This window comes from Candoia aspera, chromosome 4 (genome assembly GCF_035149785.1).
Source record: "Candoia aspera isolate rCanAsp1 chromosome 4, rCanAsp1.hap2, whole genome shotgun sequence".
Lineage (NCBI taxonomy): Eukaryota > Metazoa > Chordata > Lepidosauria > Squamata > Boidae > Candoia > Candoia aspera.
Window position 1 is genome coordinate 73,445,615 of NC_086156.1, and position 12,446 is coordinate 73,458,060.

The 12,446-nt window shown below is 40.6% G+C and overlaps 1 protein-coding gene across 1 annotated transcript in view; it reads right to left on the reverse strand.

Annotated features, from left to right (window-relative positions):
- Positions 1–574: 574 nt before the first annotated feature.
- The window catches only part of PLCD3 (phospholipase C delta 3), a 60,152-nt gene continuing 48,280 nt past the window's right edge, over positions 575–12,446 (reverse strand). Inside the window, exons 9-16 of the mRNA XM_063300544.1 lie at positions 12,267–12,383; positions 10,418–10,453; positions 9,161–9,320; positions 7,924–8,040; positions 6,715–6,893; positions 5,378–5,513; positions 4,244–4,393; positions 575–3,675 (exon numbers count right to left, since the gene is read on the reverse strand). Coding sequence (XP_063156614.1) covers positions 3,587–3,675; positions 4,244–4,393; positions 5,378–5,513; positions 6,715–6,893; positions 7,924–8,040; positions 9,161–9,320; positions 10,418–10,453; positions 12,267–12,383 — 984 coding nt within the window. The 3' untranslated portion in view covers positions 575–3,586. The remainder of the gene's footprint in view (positions 3,676–4,243; positions 4,394–5,377; positions 5,514–6,714; positions 6,894–7,923; positions 8,041–9,160; positions 9,321–10,417; positions 10,454–12,266; positions 12,384–12,446) is intronic.

Consider the following 12,446-nt stretch of genomic DNA (forward strand, 5'->3'; position numbering starts at 1 on the left):
TTAGGATTTAGGTTTGCTTCTCAGTTTCTGTAGGCAAAAAAAAAAACAGGCCTTAGCTATACACCTCGGTCCAAGTGCTCTTGTTATTGCCTTGGCATAAAGTTTTCAGAAAACTTTGCATGAATTTTGTGGTCAGAAGTTGAGTTTTGACTTACACATTTGCTAATGAAAATGTAAGTGGCTTTCTCCCTAAAATACATTTCGGCTATACTTGCATTACAAAGCACTTAGCATTTTTCATACATGCTTTAGCAAATGGGAGAAAAGCTTTCAGCACTGCGTAGCCCAAGGAAATCTGGATTTTAAGAGGAAATCCGCACTTAAGATCATACCTGACTTTATTTTTATTTTTTTTAAAACCTTGTGGCTGAAATTTGTATATAGTGGCTAGAAGAATAAGAAAAAAATGTTTATCCCAATCAGCATTGCTCAGATTTCACACAGTCAAGGAGCTGATCACTCAAAATTCTGTTCCTAGTAGCAATAACAGCTTTACCTTTTTTGTTGTTTGTGTGTTCTATGGAACTTGGATATTTCTCTGACACTAGATCATTTGTTAAAATATTTTATTCTTATTCCATACATTACAAACCAGTCTCTTTAATATATAGACAGTTACAAAATCAAATTCTAGAAGGTGCTTAGGTTCATGGGGGTCTTTTTTTTCCCTTGGAGAGGAGACGGGGGTGGAAAGATGAACACATGTCAGTGCTGCTTAGAAACTTCTGTGTATGAAGATGTCAGGTCTGGATTTGTAAACTGCACTCAGTTTAAAGAGGCTCCAGCAAAAAAAAAAGTGCTAAACTCAAAAGTGAACTTAAAATTGTCTAGTGCTAAATATTGCAGAACATACAGAATTAAATATAATGGGCTTCATCATGTCCTATGGTTTCAACTATCTAAATCCATTTCTGAAATTTATCCCTTTGATCACATCATCACAATTTATTGTAGAGGAAATTCTAGAAATGTCCTGAGAAGCACATTCCTTTTTATTAATTTCCACACTTACAATCCGTTTTCCTCTGAAACGCTCAAGAAACATGGATCGTTTGCTTCTTCTCCACCCACATATGAACCTTACTTGTCTCCAAGGAAGGTAAGCTGAGATAGAGTGTTTGGCCATACTACACTGAATTACAGTGAATTTGGGATTTGGCTCAAGGCCAATCCTGCTTGGGTGGGAGGCCAATTTAGACCAATTTTTGAAAATTGGAATAAAAGCTTTCCATAGTACAGGCTGTGTGTAGCTGGTATTCAAACCCCCCTGCCCTATGTCTTTTGCATCCTATAATGTTGCCAAGCAAAGAGACTGAAGTACTTGTTGCATGATTAGAGATTACCATCTTAGCCATCTTTCCTTCCCTCTGTTCCACAAAGTAAGGACATGCCCGTTTTTTTATTTTAACAGATACTATCAGAGAAAAATGTGGAAACCTGAGCTTCACACTTCTAATAGCAGCCCAAAGTATATCCATAAAGGAAATTTGACCTTGTCTAATAATAGGCTTGGACCAGTTCCACAGCCTAGTTTTACCTTGCAGCCTCGTTGTAAATGTTCGTAAGTACTACTAACATCATTACATGCCCTTCATGTTTCTATGTAAGTTGTTACTCAAACTCAACTCTCAGATTCAGTTGGCTTCTTCTTGTATGCCTGGGAAATGTCTTGCCCCCCATTTGTGTTGAGGTTGAACAGTCATAAGAAGAATTAGGTTGAATGATAAAAGCTACTAAATGTTCTGAAGTTGCTTAATCAGTACAATACAAATGGTGAACAAACTCTTTCAAGAAACTATTGCAAATTAAATATAGGCTATTTTACGAGACGCACTAGTCAAAATGCTTTGAAAAAATATAGCAAATGAGTCCTTACTGTTTCTTTTTATGGCACCTTAATATTTGCTGTGAAGCTATGGTCAATAACCCAAGCATAGAGCACATACTATATATTTCCAATGGATTTATTTTCCATCTAATCCCAGCTGCAGTAAGTGGTGAGAAATAAAAAGCTCAATTAAGGCTATATCCTTGTAACTGCTTACTTGGAAGAAAACCTCACTAAATTATTATATATTGTTACAGCCTGCCTTTCCTCTAGCAACTCACAGCAGCATATGTGGGGAGTCTTCCCACACTTTATCCTTACAAGAACAATCATGTGAAAGGTAGTGTGGAGAGGCAGTGATTAACTCAGTGGCTCCCAGTAGAGTAGGATCATGTAGGATTGTAGTGTAAAATCCTTTGAGATGCATTGTGAGTGATAGTCTAACTAGCACTAGCCAAAACAGCCACTAGCTGCCAACAGCTGCTTTTAATTTGTCCTGAAAGACTAAATGCTGTAAAGCTATATATTGTTTCAAATTAACCAAGAGAAACATTATACAAAAAACCCAATTTCATCCTTCAGGCCTGGTGGTTTTTTACAGCTCACAACGAAGAGTTCTAAGGGAAGAAGAACACAGTGCTTGGAATCTAGCTTCTAAAAGTACATTTCTACCACAAATGGGTCTGAGAATGTGTAGGAGTACACACATTTTCCTCATACCAATCTATGTGTTATATCTAAATGTACCTAAAAATAATTACTAGTGTTCACCCAGAAAATCATAAAAATATATATGCTTTGAAAAACTACTTAATACTAATTTTGTCAAGCTCCTTCAAGAGAATTAGTATTCAAATCTCATTAAAATTGTCTCAGACCTGTAAGGAGAAGCTAACCAAGTAGCTGGTGCAGGATTTTCATATTATATGTATGATACTCCTGGACGTGTGATTAAAATCTACAATCTTCTATCTTAAAATTTCCACCTGTTGTTCATTATCTGAAACACAATCTTTGAAATGATTTAAGTTATGTGCTAGATGAAGTAGCTTATTTCCTTAATAAATAAAGATCCAATTTCGTGCCCATTCACTGTACCAGGCTGTCAAAGTGCATATATTCAATCAGAGTCCAAATCATTTTTGCTACAATTCGGCTAGCTCAAATTCCTCAGTTCAATTTGTGGGTCACATTTCCATGCACTTAGGCCCTTACTACAAAGGTCGCACCACTTTCGCTCACTAGTCTTGGTCACAAGTCCATCTGTCCCTTTTCACAGTCTTCCTTAGATTTCGGTGGACATATCCAAGCATGCAAGATACGTTAATACATCTTTTCACTGGGCTTCTTGTGTTGTGACTATCAAAGAAATAAAACAAGAAAATCCCTACCCCAGTGTGTTCTTTCTGCAGGCCACTGCAAAGAAGAGGATGAGGTGGAACATTTTGTCAAACTTAAAATCCTGTCTAGGAAAGCATTCTAGGAGTCTGTAGATTACTTAGCTTTTAGCTTCAACTGCACAAAGAATCTTAAAATCTGACCCTAATGCAATAACTGGAATATTCAAGTGAGGACTGACATCACGCCCCTGTCTCAGCCTGGATCTTCTGGCTATGACATTCTGATTCTTCTGTGTGACTCCAACCTTATCTGCAGGTGGCACCCAGAATTACCACAGCTACTCATCCATTCTTCTGAGAGCTGACTGGACGTTCTCATTAATCCACTTCCACATTTTTCAAACCTTTATTGCAGCTTTCAGATCTTCCTGCATCTGATGTGTACAAAAAGTGTAGCTGGAGATAGGGATGTACCATCCCTGGAAAGCAGATGGATATGCCGGTAGCCTGAGGAGAAAGTGACAGGAAGATCTGCTCTGAGAAAGGTTGGATGGGGTGTCCACAGTGCTCACTAACCAGCATATATTTCTTCTATGTTTTCTGTTACATACGCTCTTAGATTGTTTTACCATCACCCAGACCACAGCCACTTCTGAGGTAATATAGATCACACAGCGATCTAAATAAACCTGCAATCTGATAAGCTCTGGGAGTCACCCCCCCAGGTGTGAAATTTGCAAATTCTGCAGCCTGTGGTCCTAAAACATCTGAAAGGCAATTATTGGAACAGTTTAATATTAAAAATCCCTTTGAGACATCTGGTTTTGTGCCATTATTTAAGTTCATTTCAGGAACTTGCTCTACAGGCAGATTTCTGTTTTCTATGCAGAGCCCGAGGCTGGTAGCACTTTAGGGTGGTGAACCTATTGAACAGGTGCAGAAGTCCACAAAATCAGAACTAAACCAAACGCTGTATAGAATTCCTGTTATTTCTAGGCAGACTAGCACTGGGCTGTTCTAGAGACTGTACAACACCCCACTTGAGCTCTCTTGCTTCTGGAAGAGAAACACTCACCTTCCCTGAGGCTGGACAAAGGCAACGTAAACTGTCCCACAAAATCATTGGAGGAAGTTGTGTCATAATCCTCTACTACAAAGCGCACCAGTGCCAGGTCTGGAACCTGTACCTGAAACATCAACGTCTCATCCCAGCACGGATTGAATCCTGCAAGGGGGCAAATCCAAGAAGTAGAAATGCAAGAGAGAAATATTGTGGAGATGCTTTGTTAAAGCAAGATTCCAGTGTAACTTTTATTGGCTAAGAATTTCTTTAAAATCTAGCAAATTTTCAGAAAGTTGTTTTTAGACTTTTGATTTAGACCTTTTCCCCTCCACTATATAGCTTTACTTACAATTTTCAAGTTTGGATACAATTTGTTTTTGAAAAATGAATATGTTTGCATTCAACAGATTATCTAATTTTTATAAATGCAAATACTACATTGGTTGATATAAGGTGTTGCCTTATCCTGTACCTGACTATAGATTCATCTGGAACAACCTTCTCCCAATTCTGTTGAAAGGAAATCAGGTTGGAAAAGAATAAACCAGATGAACCAATCGTCTGAAAGATCATCCATTCAGTTTTGTTATCCCAGCACAAAGATGCTCCACTCACTCCTTGCTGAGGACATGTCCTTACAATACTACCTTATTGTCAGCCCACTTCTATGACAATCTGAAGACAGCTTTAGGACTTCCTGTGTAGAAGTGGGGTTTTCCACATTAGGTCAGCCCAAGACGTTCCATGCAGATAACTCAGGGTGCCCAGAGGAGGCAGGATACAAGGAAAGCATGGCAAAAGCATCTGGATGGATGAGCCCAGAATAAAGCAATTTCTTATATCAAAATGGTGGTTTAAGTCATTTCACTGATTAAAGTCCCATGCAAAAGGCATCTCTGCAGGGCTTCCTCAGGCTTACTACTTGTGTTTCTTTTTATGTGGAAATATTAAAAACTAACCCTGGCATTTTCTTCAAATTGTAGCTCTGTCCTCAATCTGGTCCAATAGCAGAGGCAAGGAACCCATGGTCCAGATATGAGTGAACTAAGCGTCATGAACTATTGGTCACATGGGATGGATCCAGTGCAACCAATAATGTTCTCTACACCCACTTCTTATTCCTTTCATTCCTAGGCCAAGACTCACCATTATTTAACCGGTATTCAGTTTGTTTCTTGCAGCAGTCTGCAGGAATCCCATGAATCTCAATCCGTACAAAAGGGTCGACAATGGAAGAACTCTTCTCTTTATTTAGTTTGGGGAGTTGCTGAGCTGTAATCACCTGAAAGGAAAAAAAAAAGGAATCATTTCTGCACCCTCTTGCAACTCGAGCAGTAAGCAATGTACACAAAATACGGTTGAAATATTGGCTGAGTATTAATTAGTACCATCCTGAAATAAGAATTAATTTCCATCAATTGAATTATGGCTAGAATGGCCAAACGCAAACGAACAGAAAAGGGACAGGGCTCCTACACTTTTTATTGTTCAGTAGAAAAGAGAACTTTGGCAGAAGGAGGTTGCAAAACTACGTATCAGTCACAATGCCCTCTTCAATACAGCTATGGAGAAGCCCCATCCTCTTTTGAACCTGACACCCCTAATCAGAGCTATTTGCTCCCTCCTATCATCAGATTAAAATTCTGCACCCAGGCATTAATGTCTTCCAGGAAAAATAGAGTTCCGCAATCTTTGAAAATGATGCAAAGTGTACAAATTTCCGTAATTTAATATATAAATCTGGGCTGCACTGTATAATATATTCTATCAGAAACACTGAAGTCTGACACCAACCACTGTAAAATTTACTGTGCCTCCTTTCCAGCACCTGAGATTTCTGTGGGTATTGGTCATACAAATTTGAACATATCTTTGCAGCCAATAGAGCTACCAGCCCAGGCTACTTGCAGGTTCCTGTGGAACTGATCAAAAAACATTGTGTAGCTACTCTGTCTTCTCCCTCTTAGCAGAATCGGGGGGGGGGGGAAGAAAAAACACAGAATTAAGTGGGCTTTCAGCCAAACTACCTCACAGAGTTGTGAGATACAATGAGGGAAGCAAAGAGCCATGCATGCTGCTTTACATTCCTGAAGGCAGGTCTACAGCATGTACTAATTCAAAAACATGATAAAGTACAGGATGATTGTTGTAAGTGAAAAGTGGTATCATCTGGATGCTCTCCTCCAAAATTCTATTAACAAAGTAGGACAATTTTACAATAAAAGGATCTTCTGGAAGCACTTTTATGCCTTGCTTTTCTTTTAAACAAAAGCCCTTTATATTAAAGGTCTGCATGTTTCAGGTTCTGCAGAACCTGGAAATGACAGTACATTTAATTATGGTCATGACAGTAAATCCAAACAAGACTATGAAATAATGTTTCTTATTAAGTCTACCCTTCCATGTACTTTGCATTTATATGCATCTAAATACATATAACAAGCAACACAAAGAATATGTGGGCATCCTACATTCAACTATACCTTGATGGTGAGGGTAATGGGGTGCTGGCCACTCCTACGAATGGGGACCTTGGGGTCAAAGGTACTCTGGTTATTGCGTAAGAATGCAGGTTTCAGCACATAGCCACAGCGGCCATTCACCAAAAAGCGCCCATCATTCAAATCCATCTCAGCACCCGGTGTCTGGAAATTCAGTGCCACTAAAATATGACCATAGGAAAGAAAAAGATTAAATAGGCCATAAAACTGGAATATTGTCATGGTGCAGTTTTATAAAACTTTGTGTCTGGGCTTTTTGCACATTCAAAAAGAACTTGAGCAATACATAATGAATAAAATAGGAGCAGATCTGGGAAGAATAAAGGCAAGGATATCCATGGCCAATATACTACCTCCTATTAATGCATATGCAAAACCGTATTAATTTGTTCTTACGTGTTACATTTAATTCAAAGATATATCTAAGCTGCTGAAGAAAAGTACTATAAAAAACATTTAATGCTTTGGCTTTGCACATTATTCTGAAGCCCTGAGGAGAGGCCTACAGCTCAGGAGCAGAGCATCTACTTAAAATGCTCTCAGATTCAGTCCATTCAACTATACGATCTCAAGCAACAAAAAGACTTTTTTCCCCAAACACTTCAGACCGCCATTGCCCATCCTATTCAGTTCAATGGACCATGTTCTAACTTTGCATAAGGCAACTTCTTCTGGTGAATGAATAATAACATGAAAAGATCTACACGCTGCCAGGTACACCAAGTGATCCATGATACTCTCATTGCTTGCTAGATGACGGGGTTCCAGATTTGGTCTCCGCTACACTGCAGTGCTGCTGCTACAGACAGCCAGAGGGATTAGCTAACACAAGGGGCAACAGAGCTCCACAATGAGGCCAGCTCTGGCCTGCCTTCACAGTCAGAGTAAGCTGCCGCTCACTCAGGGACTGAGCTCCCCTTGGACTGCTCATCCTCAACCTCCTGCTTCTCTCCCAAGCCACTTTCTTTTTTCAGGGTAAAGCAAAGATGACTAGGACTGGAGATTCCAAGTTACTGGGAAGTACCTCTCTCTCCTGCTCGGTTACTGGGGTTGCAGGTAGTACTCCTCCAATCTACGATTCACTTGTGAAATCAAAGCAGGTCCAAGAGTGAGAGCGATTGGGAGAGACCCCAGAGAGAGTGACTGGGAATGAAGTGCACGGCAGGGAGTGTGCCTCCTCCTGGCTCTTACCAATCTGGCAGCCTGCATTCCACATCTCTTGAGGGTTGTAGTTGGAGGAGTTCATCTTCAGACCCAGTGGGTAGATACGGCTGAGATGCTGGGTGTTGTATCGGATGAAAAGGTTTCCTGCAGAGAAGAAAGAAGCTTCCAGCCTTAGACCAAAAGGAAGGAAAGAGGCAATGGTCCTGCTGCCAATTTCTATGCACCTGACTAATCAGTGATGGAGTACTACAGGTAGTCCTCACTTACCAACGGTAATTGGGACTGGGAACTCCATTGCTAAGCAAAGAGGTTGTAAGTGACCATGACTTACGACAGCAGTTCTGGCAGTCCCAGTTGCCGTTGTTAGGTGAATCCCACATGGTCGCAGCATCCCGCAGTCACACGATCACCATTGGTGACCTCCTGCCAGCTTTTCCATTGACTTTGCTTGTCAGAAGCCAGCAGTGAAGGTCACCAATGGCAATCACATGACCATGGGACACTGCAATGTTTGCAAGCCAGTTGCCAAGCACCCAAATCGCAGTCATGTAACTGCGAGGACACTGCAACAGCCGGAATTACAAGGACCCATTGTAACTACCCCTCAACTTCGAATGGTTGCTGAACAAGTAGATTTTTAATGAGGACTACCTGTATGCTGATCCCAGTTGGGACAGATCTGAACACAAGGTAAACCAGTCAATACCTGTCCTGCCTAACTAGCACATCCATGTTCTGCCAGACAGACCATTTTGGAGCATTTGTTATCTGCCGTTTATACTCTGGCCCTCCTTCTCAGTCTCTAAAACCTGGCTACCCATAAGACCAGGCTAGAGGTCAAGATTTTTGTAGCAAGTTCACCTACTTTCTACAGCTTTTACAAAAGGTATGTGGCCATACTCCTAATCAGTACACTTAGGCCTGGTTCATAGATCATGTTATGGTAGGATTTTTTAAAACCATGGTATGTTGAACAAGGCAGAGTAGCCTATGATCATATAATACAAAGCCATAATAAGTACTTCACATGTCATCTATATCAAAAGCAAATTAACCCCATTAAGATTTAGCATTAGGTATGAACAAAGCTATAATTCTCTCTAGTTTTATCACAGTCAGTTATGTCCAGAGTTATACTGTACCCCTGAAAGACTCATAATTGTACTTAGGCAGCCGGCTGAAAAAGATTTGAGCCAGACTGAGCCACAGAGCAAGCTAGCACATCATAGAGTCCTTGGCATCCCACAAGATCAATCCCCTATACCTGAATCTTTAATCATCTTCCTGGCTTTCCGTTCACTGAATGACGACATCTCTTCAGACTTCTGATGGAGCAGGGCATTAGACAGGCTTTGGAATGGGACAGCCTGGCAATATACAACCACATCAGAAAGTTCCTGGGAAATCTGCACTGCATCTTTTGCCTGGGGGCAGGGAAGAAATGCCATGTGCAAACAATTAATAAACTCCACTTCAGTTAACATATCTTGCTTTGCAAACAAATTAATTCATGCTTGCAAATAGCTACTAGTTTGGTACTGTTGAGTAGAGACTAATAATACTCTCCAGTCAATCAGAGAGGAAAGCTTTGTAAACCAGAAGGCAGAAGATCTTTTTTCCCCCTTCATTTAAGCCATTAAATGGCTTCTGTAGGTGTCTTTCAGGGGTTGGGAGACCTAGCTGAAAGCATTTGTGAACTTGCTTACATAGGTTTTCCTCAGCAGGTAGCAGTATCTAGCCAACCATGGCTGATCTCAGATGCTAAGCAGAGGTGGCCCAGTTAGAACTTGGACAGGGACTGTTCGGGAATTTTCATGGCTACTGGCTAGAATGGGAGTGAAAAAAATCCCAGAAGTGACAATTTCTGTAAGACCAGCAAGAAAACTACATGGATGCAGCCACCAAAAGTAAGGCTCAACTTGAAAGCATCTTCACTTTTTTTACATAAGGCTGCACTAGTAACTGACCATGTGAGGGGACAGCTACTACAAGGATGACCTCTTTTCAAGATACCACTTCTGGATCCAACACTAAGCTATCTGTAGTGGTGACACTGTAGCACAGCAGGGGGTGAGCTGGCATCCTTTTTAGCACAAAGAATGAAGTTCCTGGGTCCTGAATCAGATGTTCAACCTCCCTCCCTAAGCAAATCCTCTTGCAGTGGCATTTGATGAAATAATCATGAAAAGTAGCCAAAAGCAACTGAGGATGTTATGCTTGTAAGTAGACATAGCACCCTGTGAAAATAACAGCTCTCTTTCCCTGGGATATTTTGAGTGAAGTTATGTTCTTTACAGAACACCTAGCCCTCTGTGCTCGGAACAGCCATCAACAAAGGCTTTCTAGGAAATAAAGAAGACCCTGGCTTTGTCACAATTTTCTGCTCTCCAACCCAGATGAAGAGGACATCCTGAAATTTGGCTGAATTTGAGTAGGGATAGGTAAGAGACAACTTTGCTTGCTTGCTCATCACACTTATCAGCCATGTTGGGACCCCTTCCAAGAAACAAGGAATACTCACCTGCAAAGGTCTGATTTCCTGAAAAGAAAATGTAGACTGGAAGAAAGAAGCAGAAAGAGAGTTCAAAAGATGTCTTGTGTACAAAATACAGTTAGTAGTATTTTCCAAAGAAAGAGTCTAAGAAAACGTGAGCGGTCCTATTGGATTTTACTAAAGATCCAAGATCCCATTTCCTACAATGGCTAACCAGATGCTTCTGGAAGACAACAAAAAGGCATGAAGGCAATACCATCTCCCCAGCTTTTGTTCCCAGAACATTTTATTAATAGGCCTTCAGCCTCTGACCTTGCTTCCATAAAGCTATCATAATTTCATAGTTCCTTAATAGATTTATTCTCTCATTGTTGGCGATCACTCATAGCCGAGTAAGATTGTCTTCCAGGATTAAAATCTTAACGGTGGATCTGTAAGTGGCTGTAAAGGCCAATTCTGGATCCGCATAGCCTCCCACAATGAGGGCATAAATTTCCAGGTGGAAGGCGGTCACGATGAGGATTTGCTTGACGTGCCTTCCTCTTAGCTTGCTTCTCCCTTTTGCCCTGTACTCGTGCTTCTTCAAAGTCCATAGCACATTTAATAAGGGCTGACCTCCAATTTAAATGCTCATGAGTTAGGACTTCCCAGTTCTCTATCTACTTGTCTAATAATCTTTTTTGCTCTCTATTCAGCCACATCTTTGGTATCACATTCCAAAAATAAAGTAGGCATTGTATGGAAGACAGACTGACTTTTGCCAGCCAACTCATTATTGTAAACAAACTGTATATTATTTTTTTTTAAGTTTACCCATCGTGGATACATATTATTCTATACATACAAACACTCCAAAGAATCACAGAAATTATAGTTAAATAAAGGTGCTGAGCATTTTGCTAGCAGTCCCCAATTTGAAGCATTTAGTATAAACTTTGTCCAAAAGAAAGTTGCTTACTATTTTCCCTATTTTAAGAAAACAAGAATCTTTGAATTACCACAACCCAGTAAGTACAAGAAAATTTTAAATATATAAAAGAAAATACACAGAGGCTGTCTAACCTCTGAGAGGCTGATGGTTGTCTTTTGGCTTGCAGCTGACCACCATATTTTAAATTCTGCTCTGACGCTTTTAAAAGGAAGCTTCTATTGGCATAAGAGTATGATTCAGTTTTAATTCAGAGGAAAGTATGCCCTCCTTTGGTAGCATAAACTCTTCCAAAGCAACAAGAGTGAAATTTGCAAGTGGTTGCAGCACTCTGTTAAGAACTCCAGCCTGATTTCTTCTGAGGGACTCCATTCTATCTCACCCACCGTCGAGTCTTCCACCCCTTCCCTACCTCTGGCAATCACTCATCACTCTTTGGCCATAAAGCAGGCTTATTCTTCACTGGGTTGTTTGTGGGGGGCAGGGGGAGAAAAAGATCTTTGTGAATTTCCATCCTAAGAATATTCAGTACTTCTGTAGTCTCCCTCTTCTTTCTCAATGGGATAAATATAGAAAATGCAGGGAGACAGTGACCTTAGAGCTACAGGCACAGGGGGCCTTCCGGGCTTCCCTGCAATGATCACTCCTTACCTTATACCTTCAACACATCTGGCTACATGAGACAGGGCTACCATATCTGGGGTGCAAAAATCCAGATAACTGCTAGATATAAGCAAAGAGATAGAGAAAACTTTAATTCTTTCCCCCATGTGAGAAGTTTGCGTTGGGACCCAGAGAGCTTTACTTGCACCCCTGTTCTCAGCACTCCTACTTTGGCTGCATTCTTGACACTGAGCTATATTGGTTTGCTGTTAAAGAGAGTCTGCCTTAGAGGTTTCCCTAATATTCTCTTAATCACCCCTTCAGAAACATGGATCTAATTCTCACCCTCTGGTCCTCTTCCTCCTGCATTTCCTCCTCAGGGTTGGAGATCAAGCTCACTCTTGGATCAGTCTTGTCCTCTGGTAGTTTTTTCCCCTTCACTAATATCTTCCCCTTCAATTGCTGTAAGGTTTGGGAAAGAGAAACCAATAAGCTTAGCTCTCCAATAAAACTCTCCTAATAATC